The 27,788-nt window shown below is 35.1% G+C and overlaps 1 protein-coding gene across 1 annotated transcript in view; it reads right to left on the bottom strand.

Moving 5' to 3' along the window:
* LRPPRC (leucine rich pentatricopeptide repeat containing) overlaps positions 1 to 27,788 on the bottom strand; it is an 84,369-nt gene that overhangs the window by 25,228 nt on the left and 31,353 nt on the right. The window contains exons 17-27 of the mRNA XM_071739450.1: positions 26,692 to 26,798; positions 26,403 to 26,480; positions 25,972 to 26,028; positions 25,161 to 25,274; positions 23,830 to 23,960; positions 22,296 to 22,381; positions 20,478 to 20,682; positions 12,291 to 12,415; positions 11,564 to 11,670; positions 2,349 to 2,417; positions 1,991 to 2,081 (exon numbers count right to left, since the gene is read on the bottom strand). Of these exons, the coding sequence (XP_071595551.1) occupies positions 1,991 to 2,081; positions 2,349 to 2,417; positions 11,564 to 11,670; positions 12,291 to 12,415; positions 20,478 to 20,682; positions 22,296 to 22,381; positions 23,830 to 23,960; positions 25,161 to 25,274; positions 25,972 to 26,028; positions 26,403 to 26,480; positions 26,692 to 26,798 (1,170 nt within the window). The remainder of the gene's footprint in view (positions 1 to 1,990; positions 2,082 to 2,348; positions 2,418 to 11,563; positions 11,671 to 12,290; positions 12,416 to 20,477; positions 20,683 to 22,295; positions 22,382 to 23,829; positions 23,961 to 25,160; positions 25,275 to 25,971; positions 26,029 to 26,402; positions 26,481 to 26,691; positions 26,799 to 27,788) is intronic.

The raw sequence follows: 27,788 nt of genomic DNA, 5'->3' as shown, positions 1-27,788 counted from the left end.
TGCAGCACCATTCACCACCACTCTCTGGGCCCGGCCCTCCAGCCAGTTCCTAACCCAGCGCAGAGTGTCCCTGTCCAAGCTGTGGGCTGACAGCTTTTTCAGGAGAATGCTGTGGGAGACGGTGTCAAAGGCCTTGCTGAAGTCCAGGTAGACCACAACCACAGCCCTCCCCTCATCCACGAGGCGGGTCACCCGATCATAAAAGGAGATCAGGTTGGTCAGGCAGGACCTGCCCTTTCTAAATCCATGCTGGCTGGGTCTGATCCCTTGCCCATCTTGCAGGTGCTGTGTGATTGCACTGAGGACGATTTGTTCCATAACCCTGCCAGGCACTGAGGTCAGGCTGATGGGCCTGTAGTTTCCTGGGTCCTCCTTCCGGCCAGATACAGAGAAGAATGCATCAGTCTCTCCTTGGAAGTACACAGCAAAGGATGAAAGGTGACAATTATAACCTGCAGCAATGGAGTATCTGAGGATGATCAAACCCTGGAACAGGTTGACCAGGGAGGCTGTTTGATTTCTATCCTTGAAGTAACTTTAATTTAAAAGGCCATGATCTGATCTAACTTTGAAGCTGTTCTAGTTCCTGGAGAGGGCCAGGCCTAATAATCCAGAGGCTTTCTCCAGCATACATTATTCTGAAAGACCACCTACAAAACTGAATGCATTCTTTACAACATTTTTCAACATTTTTGATCACAGCTGCTACTACATGGTAGATTATTTTTTTATACACTTAAAATAGATGTGAAGATACAGCTCAGGTGCACGACAAGTGTACTGTATTTGTGCACAGGGCAGCTTTGATAGGCAATCTAAAATGGCTGAAAGCAGGAATGTGGATGGTTATTTGTCTTTTATGGTGACAGAAACCCACAAATGTTTTCCACTGATTTGAATACTTAGAATTGATTTTGTCTTTTGAAGGAGGACTGAAGATTTTGCGTGACAGAATTTGATAAATTGTATCTTCTTAGATTCTCTTCATAGCAGGCCCACTGTCAGACTTCCTCACAGCCAGAGGTGAGCAGGATGGATGAGTGGAAAACCAAGAAGGCTCCCCCCATGTTGAGACAAGATTGCTTTCCAGGCCTACTTCATTTTTTATGGTGAACCAGTATATGCAAAGCCAGAAACGTGAAAAGTTACAGTTTGGTTTTTCTGAGGCTGTTCGGGAAATGAAAAGCAACCAAGTTCTAGAGGGGTCTCTGGTGTTTTTTTCTTGTACAAGTTCTTCTTTCTCCTGCTGTGCAGTAGGGTACTTCATATTCAGGTTTTCTCATGACCATGGCTGATTAATATAAATTAATGTACATTAAATGCACATTAACGAAGTACACAGCAATCACTGTCATAGTGTTGTTTTTTTTAATGTCTCTATTTACTGCTGCACTCTTAACCTTAAAACAAAATGTTTGTTTCAAGACTTTAAAATAACTAAACTTTCAAAAAATTTTATTATGTATAACACAGTATGATACACTCAAATAATGAAATGAGCACAGACTGAAAAATACAGCAAATTGTCCACAACACAGAAATGAACTTTCAGTTTTAAAAACTGTTCTAATTTTTATAAATGACAGAGAAGCTTGGTTGTGGCTGATGAAGAATTGGTAGATTAAAAAACAAAATAGTGCATATTTGAGAAGGATATCCAATTGCAGGAGATTTGAGATACTTCTCAGTGACAAAATTACAACAAATAAGCAGTTTTTTTGTATTTAAACATATTAAAAACCAATGCAGAGAACTTTCAAATTAGGACATAAGACAATAGCATCAACTGGAAGGCTTGTACTATATAATTTTTATGTAAGTGTTGAGGTCTGCATGTAAAAACAGCTATACTTTCTCCCTCAAAATGGCTTAGAAATGTTATCCACTCTAATTACATATCAGGATAAAACGCTCAAATTCAAGGTTATTTCTTATCTCCAACCACAAAAGAAAACAGATCACAACATAGAAAAGATACAAGCTCACTTACCACACAGTTGAAGCAAGAAGTAGTACATCTCATCTCTATCACATTCAAACAGATTTTGAGTTAAGTCTACCATGTGTTCCAAAGTTTCCATCTTTAAAATGAAGGAAGGAATAACTTAGTTATACCTCAGACAAACAATTATTTTTCTATAAATGTGCACTTACATGGTGTGTGCATTCAGTTAGAATAATGTTTCTGTTTAAGTATAGACCAGCATTTACACAGAGCATTAAGTTCACCTCATCAGCCTGTCACACATCCCTTCACAAACATAAAAATCAAGCAATGAAATATTTCAAAACAAATTTTCTTGGAATATAGTGACAGCTACAGAGAAGACATCATATAAGCCACATACCTGATTACTTGATATACACCTTTTTGCAAACCAATGCAACCTTCCAGAGTGTGCTCTCAAGCCAGGAGTCTGTAAAATATTTCCAGAAAAAACATTACTTCATATAGAACATTTTAAACAAAAGTAAACATAGTACACATACAAACATTACATGTACTCATAATAAAGGCTCATAGCTTTTGTTTGTTTTTTGAAACTGAATGAAACTACAAGCTCACAAGTATGTTACATTGAGAGACCTAAAAATTACAGTCACTTTATTCAAGACATTTTCCTTTTTGGTTGCTATCAAGAGACTTTGTTTAAAATACACTTCAGATAAACTGAAATGTTAAATCATTTCTATCACCACAGCAGTGAGAGTATTGTTGCTATTACCCATGGCAATAATTTGTATTACTCATGAGAAAGAATAAAACCAAATGTTTCCAAACTTTCATGGCAATTACATGTTCTGATTCAACACCACTACAGTGACTTATCAACTATAATTCCATGCCTTGAAGCCACATCACCAATTTTTGTTACCCCAGTCCTGCTAAGATCAGCCATTTTCTTACAGCTAGTATTATCCAAAAACAACAGTACTTTTAGATATTGACTTTTCTTGCTTAGTAAGAAAACCAAAAATTTACAGAGCAAAAACTCTTACAACTGTAATGTGCTGCCAATGAAGATGCCAGGTAAACCAACTGTAAGGAAACTCCTGTCCTAGAACAAAGGCTTAGTCTTCTGTGTGTGTACAAAGAAAAACTGATGCGTAGTAGTCACTGTGCCATGTTTCTTTCTACACCTAAGTTTCCCAGGTTTGATGAGCCTTTGCTTACTCATTCCTTTGTTGTTTGAACAGGACTTCAGCTACAGAATACCCATTCTCAAAAAACTTACAATCCGAGGCAACTCTGTCTGGTCTGGACTACCACATAGTCCCTTCTCAGCACCACAGGCCATAGTCAAAGTATCAGTTCCTCTACTTAAATAAATTTTTAAAGCAGGACACTAACCCCCACTTCTTCAACATGGAGCATCTTTTATGTGTTTAACTGTTCTATGAAAATAGTCTCACTCCCAGAGGTTACAGAAAAATAGTGGCTTCTCAAGTATTTGAAAATGGTATATATAAGTTTTGCTTTCCAGGTACTTGCTTTTTTTCCAATTAGGATTTTTCCCCACAACTATTTATGTTCATAGGAACCTGTTCAGTGAGGTTTTTTAAAGAGCTACCAAGTAGTTTCACATCAAATATCCTGAAAACTAAGTCAAGAATTAACATCTTACACAACAGGCTTTTGAAAATGAAAAAGAAAATAGTATGTTGCCTGCATTTGTAGTTAATCCTCTTTAGGACATGGTAAAATTCAAATGCTGAATTCCCTTACAACTTTCAATATCATTGCTGATCCGAATGCCAATGAACTCAACAGCTCCAAAGCTAGAAACTTTTTATAGTAAATCCTTTCCTGTTCAGAAATGATTGATGCGTCTGTCACTACAAGGACAGCTGAGTTATACAACAGATATCCTTGTGTTTCATTTTGAAATTGAGAAGTGTTTTCACATACTGCAGGTCTCAATCATCAAAAGAACATCTAGGTCAGATTAACTAAATCTCCAGGGCTTGCCTGATAGTCCATATTTGTAGCTTATCCCTTACCATCTTAGGGAATTTTAAACATTGCATTAGCAGGGAGCAGACCTTCTACAATATAGTATACTAAAATACAGAATGAACAATGCAACAAATAACAAAAATTGAGTAAAAACCTATTACTCTAATTACTCTTCCAAATTCCCACTTACTATTTTGCTCTTACTTGTTCCAATGGACTAAAAAAAAAAGTCTGTTACTGAGGCTTAGAGTTTTGGTGTGTTTTGTTTGGGTTATTTTGGTTTTATTTTTACAGAATTTTTTTTTTAATCAAGACATTCACTGTTTTAAAGATTGAAACAACTATTGAAAGTCCCAAGCAATAAGTACAGCATACAAATGAAACATGGAGGCTTTCTGGCTTTTACATTCTCTTGGAATAAATAAAACTGTTGTACTGTACCAAAACAAAGGTTCATCTAGCTTGTTATCCTCCCCTTAGCAGGGTTTACAGGAGAATACAAAATGACAGAAAACCCCAAAATTCTTCCCTCCTTAGCACTTGTTTAGCCTCCTATTTGAGGTTCAGTGGTTCACTGTTTCCAGTAAGGGATTCCTCTTCTGTGAAATTTCCTGGTTTTCTCTGTAATCCCCTAAGATTTGCAGTTCGTAAGATCTTTTGGTAAAGGGTTCCCTCAACTACCAAACAACTAAAATACCACCACATTCAGTTCATTTTCAGCCATGCTTCTACTAGCTTCATTTGAAGCCTCTCTTCTCTGTATTGGAAAACAATGCACAATTGATCCTTCTTTATCCTCTCATTTTCATAAATAAACAACAGCTTTTGAGGTGTGGCAGGGGCACAATCACTTTCCTAGTTCTGCTGCTCACACTATTTCTGATAAAAGTGAGAATGCTTTTGGCTTTCTTGGCCACCTGGGCTCACTGCTGGCTCACACTCAGCTGACAGGAACTTGTGACTGACCACCAGCTGAGCAATTGTGACTGTCTGCCACCTAGATTTAAATATATTTATCACAACTTTTGGGGCCCAGGCAGCCAGCCATTGTTTTAATCCAGCCAATTTTTTAATCCAGCAAAATGTATACCCATCCAAGCCACGAATCGTGCTGGAGCATGTCCAAGGAGCAACAAAGCTGGTAAAGGGCCCAGAGAACAAGTCTTAGGAGAAGCATCTATAGGAAGTGGGGCTGTTTAAGCTGGGAGAAAAGGAGGCTGGGGGAAGACCTTATTGTTCTCTACAACTACCTGAAAGGAGGTTGTAGTGAGGTGGTGGTTGGTTTCTTCTCCTAAGTAACAAGCGACAGAACAAGCGGAAATGGTCTCAGATTGTGCCAGGGAAGGTTCAGACTGGATAAATTCTGAGACCTGAGAGGGCTGTCTGGCACTGGCTGCCCAGGGAAGTGGCTGAGTCACCATCCCTGGAGTTATTTAAAAGACAAGATAAAGTGTAGATGCTGTGCTTAGGTTTAGTGGAAGACGTAGAAGTGCTGGATTAATGGTTGCACTTGAAGATCTTTTACAAACAAAATGATTCCATGATTCTGTAATTTCATGAGTGTTATATATACTGTTTCTTGTCCAGACTACGCAAAACTCACCTACAGATCATTCCACACTTTTGATCACATTTGTTACTAAGTATCCAAGGCTCAATTTGCAAACCTAAACTAATTTATCTACTGATTCTATACCTTCACACAGAGAACAGAAAACTAACCTGAAGGGGTAAAAATATGTTTCATCTCTAGAGGAATTCTTACCAAGCAGCATTCAAAAATCATGTGAATACAACAGTGCTAAAGCATTGAAAGCATCTGATTTGTTCTCCTCCTTCTTAGTCTTGACACTTGAGACAGGTAATTAAAGGGGTCCAATCAACAGAAAAATCTTTTCTGTTCTAGCATTTTTATTTGAGCTAATTTCTACCTATTATAGCTGAAAGAAAGCAGATTGTCTGAGAAAACACTGACCTGTCAGAGAGGAATCTATTCCATGTTTTTCCAGATTTTTAGATAATGACACAAATATTCAAGTTTTTCTACATTAGTGTTCAGTAACTGTAATAGCTACTGTAAAAGTATTTTTCATTTGGTGTATTTGTGACAGGAGATGGACTACTCTTTTGTTTTAACCTTCCATCTCTGTACTTCCAGAAATTCCTCCTGGGCACTGCTTGGCAAAATAATTGTTACAAACCTGGACATCTTATTCTCACCTTTCACAATATAATTTCACTGAGAATAACACACTGATATGAACCATTCAAGTTTAACGCTGCCCTTCTTATGTGTTTTTTGTTTTCTTCTAAATCCTTGCATTTTTTCCCCAAAGTTCATCTTTTCTTAGGGAAGCAATTCTACTATAATCACCAATCCAAACATACTGGAAAGAAACAGCCAAATTTTATAAACATCAACCATGCTGCACTTTCTGATGGCATATTTTTAATAGGTAGATCCATTAATTCCTTTCTTTGCAGCTGAAAAAGCCAGTAATAATAAGAGACAGCTAATGCTGCTAAAGAAGAATGTTTCATGATGAGTTACATCCATAACCATAGAAGACTTATGTTACCAGTACCAGAACCAGTTACTGAGATTCAGATGCCAAACCAATGTCTTGCAAGAAAATGTGTTACTTCTCCAAAGAGACAACCTAGAATAGACAGCTATAGGAACTGATGTGTGTCATTTTTAACAGCTCTCTCTAATATAAGCATCAGTGAAAGCAGAACATTTGATGGAAGTTCATAATTTAAAGACAGTTTTTTGCCTGATTCCACAAAAATGTCTACAAAAAAATACAAAAAACCCCAAGTTTTTTGCCTACAGATACCAAAATTAAAATAGAAAATAGCTTTACAGCTCTAGCATTACTCATCACAACTGAGACTGATGTATATTTAAGTATTATTGGAATGTCCAACATTACCAGTAAGACTTCCAAGAGAAATTATGCTGTTAAGTATTATTATAACAAAATCCTTAGGCAAGCCAAAATTGCTGCTCAAAACAGAACACAGATGCCCTACACTCAAAACAGAGCAAAAATTTGTTTTTTGCTTTGCACTGTGGTTTTATGTTGTATGATGCATTAAAAAAACATTACGAAACTCAGTACAATCCTTCCTCTAACATGAAGTCCTTGGAGGCAAGAAAGTATGCACACCTCTTAGCATGACCTCTCATTCCAAACACATTGCCCTCTCCCTTCCTGGAAAAAATTTCTTTCGTAGTCATCTCCTTTACCAAATTAGCTGTTTTGAAACAGTCATCTGCTTTCTTTTAAGGAAGCAGTTTTTAAGTATCTGTAAATCATGTGCACTGAATAGTAAGCACCCTTATTTTTGACCCACATATACACAGGCACATATGCATGGACACAAAATCCAACTTCATCAATATCTACATCAGAGTCCAGTTTCATAAGGAAAAGTAATGCTTCTGTTAGAATAATACTACACAATATATAAAAAAAGTAATAAATCATTACTTGTAATTATGGGGGTTACATCTCTTTATCCTTTCCCTCTCAGCTGTATACAGTGACTCTAATAAAAGCCATTACATCCCCTACAAACTCCTCAGTCTCAGACCACCATTACCTAATGCAATGTGTTCAACACTCACAAATATTTGAATTATTTTCTAATCAGCTTCATGCTTTCCTTAACAGGACCAAAATAACTCTTTGTAGGTAGATTCAGACACTAGATATAACCATCATTAAATTACACCTAAATCCTGCTGTCACAAATCAAGAAAACATCGTCTCCCAAGAGTTTATCTCCAGCATAAAATCATCAGGACTCAATTTCACAATGTAGACTCTTAAAAATGCAATCTGGATGAAAGAAGGTTGTAATCTCTCAACATCAAGTAGAAATATTCTCATTGTTTTTATGGTAGATTAAATCCAATGGCAACTGGTGTCTTGAGGTCTGCTGACAGTGGATGTCACAATTCTTTGCTTAAATTTATTTACCTCTTGAATTAACATGACATCTGTTGATAGATATATTCCTGTACATGAAACTCACATAAAACAATCCCTTTGTCTGATCTTGCATTTCAGCAGCAAACACCTTTTCTTGCATTTACTCACATTAGAACACATTTCATTAAAATATTTACAACCATTTGTCCCTCAATTCTTCACATAAATTTACTGAGATGTGTATGGGAAATATGGCATGATATATTTAATTACTAAACATATATTTATATATATTATAATATATAACAATATATAATATATTATACTTAATTACTAAATATACAGTATATATTTATTATGAGGAGATGAGGAAGGTAATTAAAATCTGGTTAAAAAACTTTGAAGCCATTTTCAAGGGAGATTCCTCTTGTGGTAGCAAATTTTTATAGGTTGGACTTCTACTAAAAAATTATTCCTGACAGTTCTGAGTTTTTCCCTCTGTCCCAAATACTGTAATCATCTCTCAGTCTTAATTTCCAGTAAAACTACAAACATAGCAGAAACAAGAGCTTTTCATCTTTCACTGGGGAACAACTTTAATTTATTAGCTGATGTGATTTGTTCTATAAAGATTTCAAGTATCTGTTAAACAACAAAAAACACTCCAGTGTGTCTACCAACTTCTAGTTCCTACCCCAAGAGTCCATAATCTCCTAACGAAAAATGCCAGTGACCTGATACCTTTCTAAATGTGGTGCTTGTTTTGATTTTTTCACAGAAGTACAATAAAGTACAGTTTAAGGTGAAATTATTTTTCAAAACAGCACAGAAATCAATTTAACACATCTAAAATCTTGCATACTTTACTGATAGGTGAAAACTGTTTTTCATTTCTACTTCATGAAAACATGGTTTAGATTTTTGCTAAGCAGATCCATAGTGCCTTTCTCCTCTGCTGCTGGACTGTGTAACTCTTGTAACTCTACAAGAAAGAGCCAGGAGTGGACATGGGCTCAATTACATGTAGATTCAGAGAATATTTTGATTACTGCATTCTGCATTATTAATAAATTAAGGAAAAGGGGCAAGTCTAGAAATATTCAACCATCATGCATGTAAAAGAGCTGCAAGTATCAAATCTCAGTGCAAAACTCAGTAATGACCAAACAATTGAAGCTGGATCAACAGCTATATTCAAACTACCTTGGGGCAGTGAAATGTTTAAAGCTCCAAGCAGCATGCAAACAAAAAGAACAACAAGAAAGAAAGTAGACTCCTTCAAAGTGGTGTAACATTCTCCTTTTCATTGTCACTCTACTGAATAACCTTCACATCCATCCAGCTCTCAACCATCAGCTTCATCAGGTTAATAAAGTGGAAGTCAACAGCTGAAGACACATAAGGAAATTCAATTGTCCAGTTCTGGCAACAGATATGAAGCTAAAGTATTCATATCCTTTTCTTTTTGTCTATATTAGTTTTTCTGAAATTTAGCTTAGCTGAAGTAAAAATGTGTTGATTTGATTTTTTTTTTTTTTTTAAAAAAAAGGGAGGGAAAAAAAAAAAGAAAAAAAGAAGGCAATTAAACTTTCTTTCCAAGTAAAGGAAAAGTTCCTAAGGAACTAGAGCTAGATTTGATGTCACATAAGACATGCTGTGCTACTCCAAGGGAAATCAAACTAGTATGTGATCTCATGGTACCAACTTTGCTTTGCCATGATCACCTTTGATCATGTCTCAGGACTCAGGACAAAAGCTAACTTATCAGCTGAGGTGCAGTTAAGAACTTAAGACTAAATCATGCTTTGATGTACTACAGCACCCAGAGGTAGAACTTTAGTTTCTTATGGGGAAAATGTTCTACCACTGGTTGCTGTAGTACATCAAAGCATGATGAATAGGAAACAAAAGAGCATCTTCCAGCATAACTTCAAGGACTCAGGAGTCTCCAGGTACAGCTAGAATAAAGCAGATTTCCACCACATTAGCCCTTTCTTTGTGAAAAAAATTCTTTGAAAATACTTAACATATTGTTACATAATAAACCCATACTAAAACACACAATATAGTAACTGATTTTGTGCCACTTTATCCAGTGGTAGAATTCATGCATACTATTCCTAGTTAAATTCCCATGCTCCTAAAAATTCTGGTACTTAAAACATGTGCAAAACCCTACTTCATACTTCACAGAAGTCAGGCAAAAGAAAACCTACTCTAAGTAGAAAAAAAGGCCAGGAAAAATTTCATTTAGTTTCCAGACATGAGGTGTTCAGATTTACACCCAAGTGTCTGTGGTTACTAAAAATCTGCTAATCAATTACCAAATACCAAATACTGGCAGAGATAATTTGACACCAAAAAAACAACAGTTTTCAAAGCCCAAACAATCTATAATTTGCTTATTGTCCTACTCATATGTTCTGAACTATAGCCACAAATGAAAGTTTTGAGAAATTAAGTAACAGTATCAAAGAAAAAGTACCAGCTTTATTAACTTAAATTTTACTTCCATTTCTCAGACTTCATCCTTTTACCTCCTATATGCTTTAATCACTATAAAAGAACTGAACTCTGCAGTGTCATCGTCTGTCAGATATTGATATTTCTGTTCTTACACAATGTAAGACTCTGAGCTCCAGAAAACACACAGAGAAGAAAAATAATCAGAGTTTCAACATTGTGCTTAGCATTTCCACACACCCAGCAACAGGACAATATCGTTTCACCAGATAAACAAGCAGATGCTCAGTTAAGGTTTTTTGAATGCAAGAATTCTATTAGATAGTTCAAGTAGTGATAACTGGTGTTCCAAGTACTCTAGGGGCAATTAGGAGAGAAGTATACTTGGTCTTAGGAAGGAAAAAAAAGCCCCAATATCAATATTAGGTTGCTGAGTTGTACGTGTACATAACACAAAAATTATGAGGACAAAGTGCTACATTTTCTGCTAGATACCTCCCTCCTACATATTAATCAGGAAACTTATGCAGCATTTTAAAAACATACAACTGTGTTAAGAAGAAAAATAATCACAATCTGGGCAGACTCTGCAGCTGCCCCTTTGACTTATCAATTTCAGGAAGCACAATTTCAATCAAGTCTAGATAAAATATACTAATCCTAAATAGACCAAGTTTGTCACCTACCACTTCCTATAAGCTGCTTACTATCCTGAAAAAGAGAGAGAGAGAAGAAATGCTAAATTAAATGCCAAATAGTAGCAGACAGCGCTTGTTTGGCTGATTAACTTGTAGACAAGCATTACAAATAAATCTGAGCATGGTCTGCAGCAAATTAAATTCCAGTGCTTTTAAGAACAAAGAATTCCTTCGGAAAGAGGATTAGCAACTTTACACCCAGGAATGCCAGTTTTAATTTAATTGTTCTACAATCCGATATTTAATATGCAAATATAATTTTGATATGTAACAGTGAATTTGAAGAAGTGAGGAAATACTTCCAGTACACAAGACAACTGTCTCTCTTCTCAACTGTAATTATACAAAATAAAGCTGGACGAGTGTTTTTTTTTTATTATTATTTGGATTGAATTATATTAACATGAATCAGAACAAGTCTAATTGAATGTTAAAAACTTAAAATGCTTCTAATTAAGAGTCTAAATAGCTGCACAATTAAAGTACTATAGTTAAAATCCCACCTCAATGACCTTCCTGGCCTCTTTGTATTTTCCTGTTTGCAAGAAGGCAAAGAAGAGATCATAAAGGGCCATCATGTCACCATATTCTCTGCTTATAAAATCTGAAACTAAAGAGAACAAAACTCATTAATTTACTAAACATACTGAAGCAGTTTAATATGTATGTCCTAATACTACTATATTCCTGACATCACAAAATTTAAATAATAAATTATAGGGAAATAAATTTTGAAACATCCAGAATGATTACCACATATTACACAATTTGGTTTAGCTTTGCAGTTGAGCATATTTAAAATGGTTTTCTGTTTATCTGTACTATATTTTTACTTACATTCAACAAAATAGACTATATACTGGCATTTCCTATTTGTAGAGAGTGAGGATATAGGATTTCATAACTGTACAGCTATACGAACAACAGATGTGCTTTTTTACTGTTGTGTTACTATCAAATCGTTTCTTAACAGTAATAAATGTAGTTTGAACAAAAATTTCCACTAAACTTTCAGAGCTTGATGCTCTATTATCCAAATATTAGGATTCTTCAACATTAATATCAATTTTCAATTTGAAGAATGTAAGCAAAGTGCTTTAAAGTTATACATATAAACACTGACAGGTTTTTTTTTCTTTCAATTGAAAAAAATGATACACAAATCATGGCAGAAAAGCCTTCAAAAAACACTCCATATAACCAGACAGCATTTGACTACATGCAACTAACCCTTTTGCAGAAGATCAGCATCTCCTTTTTCTATCAGTCTACAGTAGATGTTATGAACCTGAAGAATTTTACCATACTTCTTGTAACAGTTGATTAAAGCTTCCAGAGCTGCAGGCATGTCATCCCTTGAGGAATGAAGCAAAACAAGAATAAAAACAATATAAACATTCCACACATAAGCACTGCATGCTCAACCCACCTTAGTCTTGAAAAGGTCAAGGAAAAGTCATTCAACAGTCCATAATCCAACAGTGTATCCTCCCTCCCCAAGACATCAGCATTATTTTAAAATAACAGATATAAGTTTTCACAGAAAGAAATACCATGTATGCTTGACAGCCACACAATTGAAACCAGAACTAAATTTATGCTTATATCTCTGGGCCATTTAATTTTTGACTGCAGGACTGCTGTTCACTCCAAGTTAACCAAAGGTGTACATAGTTTTCATCACTGGATGCATTTAATTTCTGAAGTAAAATCCTTAAGTTGCTATGTAGTATTGTGACAAAACCTCAATTCTACAGAAATCTCAGTTCTATTTTTCTTATTAATAAGCAATATTGTGCACATTATATTAACTCCAAATATGTCTGGTGAGATTATTTTATTTAAACATTTTTAAATAGCCCTTTAAAATGTTTCCATAGAATTCTAATTTCAGTATAGATCTTCAGAGTTAACCAACCAAACCACAGCTCTTTACACTGCTTTGTACTTGTTTTACACCTTAACAGACTATAAATGATGTTGATTTTCAGCTGTCACAATCGCAGAGCTATTTTTTTTCCGTTCTGCATAAAGGTCATAATCTAATGTATAATTTTGCAATAACAATGTGATTCAACAATGTATCAATGTCCCAAAATGCTGGCCCATCCATGGTACTAGTAAATCAGTGCCTGAGATGCTGAGTTTTTTTAATGTACTTGTTCAGAAGCCTTTGAACAGTACAAATACAACAGTTCCATTGTTGGCATCTCAGTCCTTTGCTGATTTTTTTCCTTGTGTATACAGTATGAATACCTTCAGAAGTATTCACAGTTAAAATGCAAAACTGAAAAGCCATAAAAGCCATCAAACTCAAAATAACAACATGAATTAACATTCTGCACTGTGCAACTAAGGGAACTAAAGCAGACCCTTTTTCAAAGCATTAACAACTAATGTAAATAAACGAATCAAACCCAACATAGAACAACTACTAAAACACTGGTATGTGAAGTTCATCTTTGAAGGATAAGGTTTAAACTGAAATTGAAACAAACCAAGATGACACACACACAACACACAGTAAGTAGCGGCACAGTCAATAAAACTGCCTTTTAGGTGTTAAAAAAGCTTACAAAAAAAGGGTGGAGGAAGTAGCCAGGGGAAAACCAAACAAAACCAAAAAACAGCCCAAAACCACCATCTAACAGCAACAGATGAAGGCCATAATAAAACTGACTTGAAATGTTTTTGCATTCCTGAAGCAACAGTGTTATTGATCGGCTGAACCTTAAATTCAGGTATTACTGTTAAAACAAGCCAGATTAAGTTGTCCTCTCCTCACACTGCATTTCTTGTGCAGCACAAATTTTGCTTTTTCATGCAGTGATCTAGACTACTATATTAATTTACACTAATATTTTAAAAATTTCTAAGAGTAGAACACAGAAGAGGAATTGCTTTTGCTCAGTAATACTGGCATTCTAAAAATGAGCCTAAGATGATGGATTTTTACCTTATACCCCTTACCGAGCCCTGTTTAGAGTGCATCTTCTGGCGCCCCATGGAGTCATTTGAATTTTTGTCATTTGGGGTGAAGACTAAATTACAGGTTAATTTCAAAACTGCAAGTAGATGTTGCAGGCTAGATTACTGTCATAAAAGAGAAATATTATGGTAGTTACCATAGACAGATATAAAGCTTTATATAATCAGTATTTTTCTTCTGCTTTAGATGCAAGTTCAGTTAACATATAAGAACAGTTTTACAGAAACCTACTCAATTTATAAGGAGTCTTAACAATATTTACACATTCAAATCTAAGTTTTCAGTAATAAACCTAGCTTTTCAGATTGATGTTCAAACAGCCACAGTAATGTCTTACTGTATTCCCAAAGGACTGAAGTGGCTGTTTTTAGGTCAAAGCTATCAAGAAATGAATGAATAATTGGAATGTAATTTCAAACAGGAACATTAAGAGTCCTCTAGTCTCTAAATGTATACTTTTGAAGGCATTACCACTGTATTTATAGAGGAAAAAAAAGTCAAAGAACAAAAGTAAAAATACTGTACTTGTTACTGGTATTTAATGCCCAAATGTGCCTGAGTAAGCCTGCAATTAAGTCAGTATCTTACACACTAATTTACTAAACATTTGTTTTCAATATATCGAGTTCAGATACAGTTGTTCTGTTGCTTTTAAAACTAAACAGTGACTCACAGTTTACTAAAAAATTATGTTTATAAAACAGATAATTGATAAAACTGGCAAGAACTAGCTACGAAACAACAAAAGGTACAAGAGTTCAAAAGTTACTCTACAAAGGAATTGTTGGTACTACTTCTGCAACGGAAAAAAAAAAAAAAATCAAGCTTATCCTTGTACTTGAGTTAATATGATTTATTCAACAACCTGCAGTACTTCTTAATTGTCATAAGCTGCAATTAACTCCACGTAAGTATCAGCAACTACTTTCTACACAGTTTTACAGTCCCTTTAGAAAAGCCCAATGCAAATTAGGAACTTCCTGTAGCTTCAAATTTTGAGTACAGGTAACATTTTGATGTGTTTCTTGTTATGACTCACAAACTTAAATAACTGCACAAAAAAGACCTCCCACGTTTTTAGAAAATGCTATTTAAACATAAGGTTTTAGGCTAAAAATTAGCTGTACATTTGAAAATATTTGGCAGTCTTTCTCTTCAAACGTATGCACGTCAAACATCTTTTTACCTTCCCAAAGGATACCTAATATACTACTACAGTAAAGGATACTTACTACACTACTACATTAAAAACCTGGTCCAGGATTGCTCTTTAATTAATATGGACCAAGCAAAAAAAGTAGTAAAGCCTATATACTCATATCCATGGTGGGAAAAAAAAAAATCTCATTTTCAGTGTCAGTCTGAACAAAATAGTACTTAAATGTGAACACAGATGATCCATGCTTCACTTTGAGTTGTCCAGATACTACAGCTCTAAGTCATTCACAAGTATTATCTATTCAGGGCTAACACCTGCTCCACTTAAAGATTAAGAGTATTTTTCCCTCACTCTGAAACTTGTTCTTTTAAAAAGAAGATATACTATTATTTTCGAATTACAGAAGGAGCCACAGTCATCACTGCAGTACATTTAGCCCTCATGTAATCCCAGAAGAGTCCTACTTCAGCATTATCTTTCAAGTAAACTGATGGTAGGGATAAGATACTGAAAGTTTTTTGATTCTTCTGGTTTCCATTTAGGATGCCTCGAAGTTCAAGATACTGTGGGCAATTTTATTCACACAAAGCTATTTGAAGAGATAAAATTACTCACAGAAACACAGAATTATCAGAGTTGGAAGGGACCTCTAGAGATCATCTAGTCCAACTCTCCAAAGCAGGATCACCAACAGCACATTACACAGGGCTGCATCCAGGAGGGTTTTGAATGTCTCCAGAGAAGGGGACTCAACAACTCAGATGTCTGTATGTCTGCAGAACATCGTCTGTTGCAGGCTATAACATGCATGGCTATAACACCCCCCTCCAACTCCAACAAGCCACTCCCCTCTTGCTTCAAGAATGTAGCACTAAATCTAACCCTTTTACTTGTAATAAACAACTTTCCCAACCAGAGTCTGCCTGATAAAAATAAGACTCCAAATATTGATTTTAATTGGAATGAAGTGCTGCAACATTATGCATAAAGCTTTAGTGAAGTGGCAATTTACCTAAGGGGTTTACTGATTGAAAAGCTCTCAAACCTGAAATCACTAGAGAGGTAGAAAGAAAAAAGGGACTCTGTGAGGTGGGGGTGGAGGGTAGACCGGTAAAACAAATCCCTCTCTACAAATCTGAAGCAGATGTTAGTGTAGAGGGAAGTTAATTCAGCAAGGTACAATCAGCTTTACAGAAATTATTCTGTTAAAAGAGAACGGGCTCTTGAAAGAGCTAAATGTTTTTCTGTTCATTTGCTATACTAAGGAATCTTCAAGGAGACTGGTGTTGCAATTACAACTAATCCTCCCCAAAAAATTAACTGTGTTGAAGGCTTTGTAATTTCCCTAGGTACAATTTAGCTGTCACTTACTTTAAAATTTACTCAAACATGCGTTCCGAACAGCACTAACTTCACATGTCAAGTGCTTTCCAGCCAATTGAGTCTAAACTGGAAGTCGGTGTTAAACAACTGAATGATTAGACAAGATAGCTCATTTCCCTGCTCTTTTGTTCAGAATAAAATGCCACATTTACATTATCAGACTCAACAGGATTTTCTGACAGAGGGAGAAAAAACCCTGGTGAACAGTGTCCGTACCAAGCACATGAAGCCTGTCATTTACCAATCATCCTTCGAAAAGCAATAGCCATGAATGTAACTTAATTATAACCCAATGATCCTTGACGAAAAATCATCTTATCACTGTTCCATGCCCATAGGGCAAATGAGACAGTTTTGTCCTTTGGCACTGATGGTGGTAAATTCCTAATTGCAATAATGGAGTAAGAGAGCCAAACATCTTTAGTTTCATTGCAACACACAGTTTTAATACAAGTATTTGAAATAAAACTACTAAAAATTTGAGAAAAATCTCCCCACTAGATGTTTTTTCCCCCACTAAAAATATCGTTGTATTTAAAAAGATGCCTGTATTTAAAAGTAAATTTATAAGTTAATTAACTTGTATGGGCTACAGAATCCTCTCACTCAAAATCAAAGGTCGAATTTAACTTCATGAAAACAACAGAAGAAAAACTGTCAAGGCACTGAATTCATGCTGTACCTATTATGTAAGAAAATAAAATGGGTTTATGTAAGAATAATCACAAACCAGCTCTCTATGCTTTATAAACAATACTGTATTAAAATACACAGACCATTTTTAAAGAAATGACATCTACCTATAGCCTTCTGATAATTTAAAATACAAATATTAAATGCTTGTTTTCACTTTCTTAAAATTACAAAATACTTTGTTCATACGATCTGTAGCAATGTTTTCATAGTTTACCCATTATTCTCCTTGTGTCTCCTTAAGAGCACTTCTGATTACAGGTATTTGTACATTTCAAACCTGAAGATCTTTCTTGCTTTGTTTCTTTTCTCAGAGGTGATATTATTCAAGGAGAGCAGAAATAAGCTTACATTAATGAAAAGACAGGAACCACCATGAAGTTTTTAGTAAGTGTATTCCTGGTTTTGATTGTCTGGAAGTTGGATTGTGCAGATTTCTTGGAAAGAGAAAAAATTATCAGTTGTTACTGCATTTGTTAATTTATCATCCTATAAATAGATATTATCAAAGTGTGGGATAGCACCAGAGCTTGTTAGATTCACAAACCATTTCAGTTTTGTAAAATGGCTCACGTTCAAACCCCTGACAGTTGGCAGGGAGCGCAAAAGCCAAAACTACAGCCCTTAAACTCTTCATATGAATTTTTTTATGGTGTAGGCAACACAACTTTTTCCCATTATCAGTTGGAAGAACCAAAAAGTTCAAAAGCAAGATATGTTTTACGAAAAAGTACAAGCTCTTCAAATCCTTGCAACTTTTAGAAACTAAAACTTTTGTCATACTGTCCAAGGGAGGTTTATCACCTTTGATGAAAGACCAAGATTCCACATGTGAATGGTCTCAATTTTTAATGTGATTTGAGCTTCTTGAGAAACTGTTCATAAATAAAATGGGTAAAATTAAAAGCAGGGGGTGATTGACCTTAAATTTATTAATGGTAAAAAAAACCAAGGATAGCGGAAGTTCTCTCACTTGTTATTTCAGTTAAATATTTCTCAAAATATTAGAGGAAAATGTCCGTTCTATTAGAATGTAATGATTTTGTCAAGTTATACTGTTCTTCATCAACATTTTTTTATTTCTTCATGCTCTGCTCCAAATTGTTACTTTTAACATGCACTAGGACTTCAGAATTTCAGAATATTTAGAACCAGATACAGAGAAAAGGGGTAGATGAAAACATTTTACATCTACAATTGTTGAATTCTTCAAAAGCAAACCACAGATTCCTTCACAAGCAATTAAAAAGGCTGAAATAAATTAAGATCACTAAACCCTAGCACAACAACTGCTGTGGAACATTAAAAAAACACACCAAAGCTCAATTCAGAGGCATGCTGACAACCTAGAGCTAACTGAGAGCATTTTCAGCACGATACTTGTGCTGCAGGATAGCAAGTTGTAAGTTCTACTGCTGCAAGAAATGACTCACACTTATTTCAGCCACTCCTAACTTTGAAAATCCTTAACATCTCCGAGACAAGAAAAAAAAGTAATTAAAAATCAGTAACATTCAGTTATTCCTTCCAAGAAAATTATGTGGAGTTAGATTCCACCTCCTGTTCTAACACTAGAGAGGGAGGAAGTCTCTCCACCCATAAGACAGGAAAAAAACAAACAAACAAACCAAACCAAACAAACCAAACAAAACCAAAAACCACATAGGAAATTAGCTTACTTGGTATTGTATTTATAGATATGAAACATATTAAAGGATTATACAGGTGAGTAAGCCATACCATAGGATGGTATAACTGTCTCCTTTAAAAATCTGGTCTCATCAAGAGTCCCTTTATTTTAAAAACAAAGTTTTCATAATAAATCTTTATAATCCAAAAGAATTTAGAATCAAACCAGTAACACTTTTCACTGTCCCCCTCTGCATCCACACATGCTCACACCTTTATTTACGTCATCATACACTACTTCCAAAGTGAAAACAAGTATCACTATGTACAGCTTGCATGTCAATGTGCATAAAGTAATTATGTAAAATGCAGCTGCTCTTAATGTACACTGCAAAGCACATCACATATTTTTCCAACACATTAGTTACATGTGATTGCAGTTAAATTACTTTCACAAACATCTGCTTTGTCTTGTGAGGTAACAAATGCAGTGTTGCTGACTGAAAAGTCATCCACTACATTTTTAACTGTTGGCCAAGACACTAAAATACTATTTTTAAGAGAACATACATGAATCTACGATAAGTTACATCTTTTTAACAAGATTTTTGAATACAGAAAAGGTTATAAGGACCCTGTATATCCAGAATATCTAAAAGAACTGAAAAACTCCACATTAATATGCAACTTTGAGGATGACTCACACAATATGAAAAATTCACATATTTGATAGTATTATACTTAAGCCAAGAAAATTTCATATTCATGAAATAGATGGCAAGAAACTGACCAACCACTACCTGCAAGATATTAAAATCCAGCAACTACATGAATGATAAAAGGGAAAAAAAGAAAAGATTGTGTATACGGTAAAGGAACTGAAAAGGGACAAGGCTCAATTTTAGTAAGTAGTTACTTTCTTCATATGTACATTAACTCAAATATCCTACACTTCATAATAAAATTTATGCGAAGTAGTACAACACATGGTATTACAGATACTTCCTGCCAGAATGATTGTATGAACTACATCTTTGAAATTTAAATTCAGCAACACAGAAGTCTATTGGCAATAATATCAAACTATTTGAAGTATGTGAATTAAAAATATGTCAGTGTTCAACAATTGCCCTTCAACTCACCTGAGATGTATTGGATGGCACAGCAAATTAATGCTGTTGCAATGGGAAAACACATACTACTTACCACAAGAGCTGAGAATATACTTATTATGCCCTGAATAACTATCTTGTCAAACAGACTTTAGAACCAACTAATTTATAAGCATATTCTAATATACAGCCACTTCATCTCTAATGTATCCATAAAACACAGCTGTCGTTCCCACAGTGATATACAACTGATGAAAACAGACTTTGCTAACTTAAGAAAGCATTAATTCATCACTATTTCTGGATCACTTAAGCACTACATGTGTGTGCACGTGTGTTTACGTGCATGAGCATTTTCAAACCTGAATGTGCAGCGTAGAGCTGGCAGAGGTCATGCAACAAATAAATATCACATCATAACTTGTTTCATCTGAAGGCCAAGCATAGCTTACTTTTCAATGTGAACTGTAATCAGAGGGGAATGCAGGACAGCAGTTTCTGCCAACCCCAGGTTCTCTATGGTCTCATGTAATCGATTCACTGCTTCAACATCACCTCTCATGGCAGCGGCATTCAGAATGCGGAGAAGAGATGCAACTGTTCTTTCTGAGATAGGAACATCCTTCTCTTTCATCTCCGTTAGAATGTTAATAGCATCTACAATGAAACAACACAAAAGACCCTTAGGTAATTTCATGTAGGGAAAACAAACTGCTATTAAAACAGCATTTCAAGCCCAGCAGGAATGTAAATTCTGGCATATAATGCCGATTTCAAGTTAATTACTACTTGCATTTCTGAACGAGACTACAATTATAAATCCACAATAGCATGGTTTTATCATTTTGGTGCAACTTTGACTACAAATTATAGACAGGAACTGTGTGCCCACTCTGCACCACATAACCCTGTATAGTCTGCCCTATAGCTGCAAGATTCTGCTAAATGGATGCTTTTATCGTTCAATGCTAACATCTGCTAAATCACTCCCATTGTTTCTTCAGCAGATGGCTTGTCACGAGGCCAGATAATAAAGATATGTTTACACTGTATATACAGCCAGACTAATGGTCTGATACCGATAGGGCCTGTTTGCTGTGTCGATACTAATTAGCCAAGGAGAGCCAATGAAAGCTTTCTAACAGACTGCATGTTAAAACATTAGGTTCATTAAGCTTCATTAGTAAGGCAGAAGCAAACATTTTGGTATATGGAATAAGTGCATTTTTATAATGTTCTTAATTATTGCACAGACAGGATGCTTTGACCACTCTAGATTTGGCTACATTTATGAATTGTTTTATTTTCTGAGGCACATTTATGCTCTTAAAGGAAAACTCATCTTTTCAAACTGTTTGAAAGTAGAAGTCGTCACGATCTGATTTACTGTGACTTGGAAAACATCAGCTTTGTTTAATATTTTTCTAACAGTAAGCCAAGACAAATTAAAAAAAAAGATCTTATAAGAAAAAATATATTAGTTGTTTTTATTTTGTTGTATAGTGTTTGGTATAGAACTGTAACACTTGTGTCTAGGCTTGGACCACGTTTTTATGGTGTTAAGTCTTCTACAGAATCACAGAACACAATATTCAGAATCACTTTTTCAATTCGGTGACAGCCTAGAGTTCTTTTAAAGATCAAATAATGTAAATTACAGAATTATATTAGACTAAATTACAGAAATTAAAAAGCTAACAGCTTAATGCAAACATCGAGAAATACAAAATAGGCAGTTTGCAGAACACTCATTAAAAGCCAAAATTTCCAGGCAGTTTGACAGATTGACTCTAAAATTCAATAACAAACACATAAAAGAATACCAACAGAAAAATCCATACTTTATAAAAAGTTAAATTATTTTTTGCAGTACTTGGCTCTTACGAGAAGGTTATGTTTATAGGTTCTATGTTCAGCCTTCAGACCTTCTTAAGCAAAAACAAAGCCATTAGTCTAGGCACATACGCAATTTGTGCCATAAGTCATGATCTTCAAACTCAATCCAAACAGCAATGCTAATAAAAACTAGCTGCAGAAATGCAAAAAGCACTGAGCTGTGCAAATGTAAATGACAAGCTTGCCAATCCATTAAAACTAATGGCCTGCACTGTCCAAGCATCTCTGGTTGAATTCACATGCAAATTTGTATGCAAAATGTTCAAGCACTTTTCAGGACATGATATACCATTAATATCAACTCACATTTTTATTCTTGAGGCAAGATACCTTTATTATATAGCAGAAACATACAATGAAAGCATATGGATTACCTTCTAGTCTACCATGCTTTCCTAATACTTCTACCAGTGCTACGTACTTTCCAGTGTCAAGAGCAACAGGTGAATTCTTAGGAAAGCTAGAAATTAAAAGATTAAGAATTTTATCAACATAAATTCACATTTTATTGATTCAGCTTAAAGATTTAATTTTAAAGCTATGTAACAAAACAGAAGCATTGAGAGCTAAAAATTATAATATTGAAGGAAAAATCTGATCGATTTTAAAAGATGCACCATTAACATGTAATTTAAAAATACAATTCACACACTTTCCCATCTCCAAATGCTTTAAGTTAAAGACACAAATGGTTTGGTTTATTGCTTGATAGTTATTGCATAAAATAGAGTATTTCCCAGATCATGGGAAGAAAACTCAAGTCCATACAGCTGGGGCAGGATTACATTCTTTTTTATAAAGTCTAGGAAACTATTTGCCTGTAGTAACAATTTAAAAGGTATTATTTTGAAGTTTCTGCTATGTACGTGTTTTCTTCTTTCTGGAAATCCTAAAATTAATTCCTTCTCTGTTGTTTCTTTTTGTAACAACCCAAAGTCAGTACTTCAAAATATTATGCTACACTTGAGCCAGTCAGATCAGTATAAATGTGTTACTGCAGTGAAGCTCCCATACAAGACTCAATTTTACTTCATGCAAGCTCACCGTGGGGATTGTGTGAGAGTGGTAGTGTGGCCAAAACCAATACACTAATGCTAGCTGCAGAGTGGCAAGTTTCTTGATATTCACAGCTCAATTATTTCACAAAATTTCAAACACAAGCAAGGTGTAATGAGCACCTGCCTGCTACCCTATTGTAAAGCCAAAGCAAATAGCTTGTAACTGCATGTGGGAGAGAATCTGGAAGTAACACAACTTGTTCTATATTCACTGTAGCATCAAACCAAAAAGAGGCTTTCAAGAGTAAAAGAGAAGGGGCAAACAGAAAGATGATGTGTAAGAATTTGCTCCAGGATACGTCATGCACAGCATGTTTTAGCTGGCAGCTTGTACTCACAGTCAAGATACAAACCTCTGAAAATACAGATTTAAAGTTCAATGTTCATTGATTGTCTTAAAGTAACATCACTCAGAAACACTGCTCTTCTAAAACCAATACAGGTGCAGCACATTCTAAACATATTCTAGGGTCTTTCTAACACACAATACTGGTACTTTCCCCTGTTAAATTAAGCCTAACTTCAATTTAGACACTATGTATGCTTGAAATAAAACCAAAACAGATCAAACCCAAACCAAAACAGAACAGATTGCTTTAAAAAGCAACTTGCTTTTAAAAAACCCTAGATAATCCTTGACTATACGAAGTAGCTTCTTCTGAGCTTCAGTTATACAATGCAAATTTTTTATTTCAAAAAACCACACCCTTGACAGTTATAAATGCATATATATAGGTAGGGAAACCTAATTAAAAATGGATGAGGGGGTTAATACTCAACCTACTTAATTCAACAAGGTCTGTGTATCAGCATAAATCTCTGTGACATGTTTCAGTGCCGGTGTACTTACACTTTTTCTTTCAGGTTCATTGCCTCTTCTACATTATCATGTCGACAGCACAAATTTATTAAGGCTGCATAACCACCGACAACCATGTCCGGTTCGTATTTGGCTTTCACTTCAAGGGCTTTTTGCATATTCTAAAAAAGGAACAAAGAAAAGATGTAAACTAGAGGAAAAGTCAAGATGACATGATGATTCTTATGTGTTCAGTGTGCAGTTACATGACTGCTTTAGAGCTTTTAGTAGTCTAAGATTACATTTGAAAACACCGTGCTGCAAATCTAAAGAGTGGAAGTTTCTGTGCAGAAATTAATTTTTTCTAAAACATCTTTTAGAGAAGAAATCTACTTGAGAGTAGATTGATTTTCTTGCTTAAAGTTTACCTTGCTAGCAAGTTTTAATGTTAGATTTTTTTATTTTTTTTTTTTTTAGCTAAGACACCATAAACATAATTAACCGAAATTGTAAAATGGTTCTCATTTATCTGGAATTCGTAACGTTTTTCACCTGATACACTGCCAAACACATAACAAAACTACTGTCTAAAGAATAGGAAAGTACTTAATGATCCCATAGAAAGCTTATTTTTTATACATTCCTATTCATGTATTTGACCACTTTGAACTTAAAATGGTGTTTGCTTGTAGTCTTATTTCATACGCTAAAGTGAGAGACAGACAGCTGAGAATCAGTCTTTCTAAATTGTATTCTTGGGAACAGAGAATATTGTGCTATCATTTGCACAACTGTTACTGTTCCTATATATGCAGCTTTATAAGCAGGATCATACTGAACAAGAAACTGAATAAAGTCTGGTGATACCCCACAAATTACAGACACACACTAAATGAATGTAAACTACAGCTGGACGCCTGCCGAATGAAGGCAAGAGACCCTTTATCTCAGAAGAGCTTTCCTCCTGCAGGAAAATGGAATTTCAATCCCTGCATTAACAACCTAGTAATATTTGAATTGCAAATGACTAGTGCATGTATCAGTTGCTTGACAATCTAGATATAAGAGACCGGAGCCATGGCTTGAAAGGACATTTGGCATGTATGATAAACCTATCACAGCTGTTACTATCATTCACTTTGCAGATTATTGTAAACAAACTTCAGCAACCCCAAAACATGCCATTCAAGGTGTTGCTGAAATTAGTTAACCTTTTGATTTAATTGCTTTTTGCACTTATGTTTGATTTATAAGCATCAAACCATGAAACCTCAAGCACTGCACTTGTCTTTGCCTAACTTGTCTTTCCATAAAACAGTCATTTATGACCCTTTAAAAATATAGCTGTGTGTTTCCAATTATCTCTGCATTGCTTAAGATACCTCTTCTTCACAAAGAGCATGTATGAGTTGTTTCAAGACATCTGTAATAGGCTGGTTTTCAGCTTTTCGCATTTCTAGTTTCTTCTCCAAAGCAGACACGTCAGTTTTAGCACTCTAAATGGAAGTAACAGAAAGAATGTCAATTGCAAAAACACCCTTCCCCGAACAACTTGTCGGTTCTCTTTAATAAAAGACAGACAAAATAATCTTCTTTCATACTGGAAGAAAATTTTAATCATTTAAGGTGCTTTTATCTGTTTAAGTAGTACATATTAATTGAAGATTTGAGTCAGAATACAGTTTAAAAAGCATTAAGGAGCATATCTGCAAAGGTCAACATTACTATTTCTCTTGTACTCAGTTCTTTGTGTTAAGGGAAGTAGGGAAGAGAAGCCTGTTCTTTTTCCATCTCCACTCGGCTCTGATCAGAGATGTACACTCCACCATTAGAAGGAGTGTGGATTGATATGGTGCCTGCCACTCGAGTGGACCACTGCAATTTACAAGCACAAATTAAGCCCCACACCACCGCTGTTTACTAACTTAAAAAAAAAAAAAAAAAGTTACCAGGCAGGGAAACTGAGGCATGGAACCTCAGCCAACTCCAAGGTCAAGTATCAGGTCTACATGAAAATCTGGATAGCCTTTACTCATGCCCTGGAAAGAAACCTCTGAACTTCAAATGATAGATTTAAATTATGTTAATGTATTTCCATGATCTGAAAGCTAGTGATTACACTTTATCTAAAACCCATATTGAAACACTGTTATTACAGTAAGAACAAGCACAGTTATCTGTGGATTTACTTACTTCTGGAATGTTGTCTGTAGACAGGGTTTTTTTATGAGACAGTAGTAACCTTGCATCCTAAAACGTAGTGAAACAAAGATATCACTAATGTCCCCCCCCAAAAGTTCAATCTCTAAGCAAACATATAATGCTAAAAATCTTCAATTACTTATATAACTGCAGTTTTAAATAAAGCTGTATTCTGCAATGTTAAATAAAGCTGTATTCTGCAGCACTATTACACTGACTTGAAAAAGCATTTATTAAGTGTATCCCTCAAAAACTACTGCATATGAAATTAATACAGCTCCAACAGTGAAAAACCATGGAAAGGATAAAAGGCTTACATATCATCACTGAATAAAGATATTTACTTTGCAAAGGACAATATATTCACGGAGTAGAGATACTCTGTTTTGTAACTTCGAAGTAATTGCTATAGAGCCACAGACCTTAATTAATTCAGGAACTTGAGAGGAGTCCAGCAGCTTGCAAATCCCATTGTAGAGGCTTGTAGGGATAACTATATTCTGTACCAAGAGGTGGGGAAAAAAATTATGAGTTTTGAAACACAACCGAACTGAAATTTGTCTAACAGAAATTATATTAGACGTAATTCGAGTCTCCAGCTCTTGCATGTCATTGAGAAGTGGTCTGGTTGTACTTAAAAGCAGCAATTTCAAATCTAATAGATACATGTCAGGCAGGACAGGCATTATGTAGCAAAAAATGAAATGGTACCATCTTCTTCAGCTGATGGAAGTATTGTCTCAAACGCTCCTCCTTGGCCTGTACCTCTGAGTCACTCATGCTGTCAATCAAGTGATAAAGAAAATAGCCAACAGCTTCTGTGGAAAAAAACAAGAGAAAGCATTCCACTAAAATTACTGAGACTGTCATGTTATCAAGATTAATTTATAAGAAATCATTTTGGTGTGAGATGTCACCCTGATGAGAGGCTCTGAAATGGCAACAATGATCACTGAGGCATAGAGATTATGTGGTTTGGGAGCACATATCTAACTGGTGAGTGAAAGGAATATTAATTATTTTCAGACCTAGTGACAGCTTTTCAGTACAGAATCTTACTTCAATCTATTTTTTCCACTGCTGTGTGACAGAAGTGGTACTGCCCAAGGCCTTCCCCCCCTTTCCTGCCTACTACCCCAAATACTTGCCACAAATATTTTGTCATTGCTCAAAAGGAAAAACATTTCTAACACTTTTCATATTTATTCTGTACATTTTACCCATTATGTTTTATTACCAAGCTGCATTAAGTATTTTAATATTAATAATAAAGTATTTTAACCATCAGATCAACTAATGCTGCAAAAGTTGCCTATTAATGAAAACCAAGATTAACAGATTTTGGCAAACAGTGCTTAATTTCTTATGCAAGGGTAAAAGCATATGGTGTCCTGCAGCCGAGAACAAGGAACGAGAAGAGCATCAACTATTGTCTTCTCAACAGTTAGCATACCCCATACTCCCTTACCCCTCCAGCTCAAAGAGGAGGGAAAGAATTGGTGGGTTTTTTTAACAGCAGATTAAAAAAAAAAAAAACAAACAAACAAAAAAAACCCCACCAAAACGTACTTATTTCAAAGTAAAAGATTTTGGATGTTAAGTACCATTTTTTAGTTCACAAAATCACAAGAGCTACTACAGGTAAAGCTAGTCTGAAAATTTACATTAATTTTTTTTTATTTCTGAAGTATTTAAGCACTGAGACCTTGTTAATTCTAAATCATTATCAGCATGATTTATTTATAATTAAAGAAACAAAACAAAAAAACCCCAAAAAGTCATGAATCTCACAAAATATGTGAGATTAT

This window comes from Heliangelus exortis, chromosome 3 (genome assembly GCF_036169615.1).
Source record: "Heliangelus exortis chromosome 3, bHelExo1.hap1, whole genome shotgun sequence".
In the NCBI taxonomy this organism is placed as follows: Eukaryota; Metazoa; Chordata; class Aves; order Apodiformes; family Trochilidae; genus Heliangelus; species Heliangelus exortis.
This window is presented reverse-complemented; position numbering and strand designations above follow the sequence as displayed.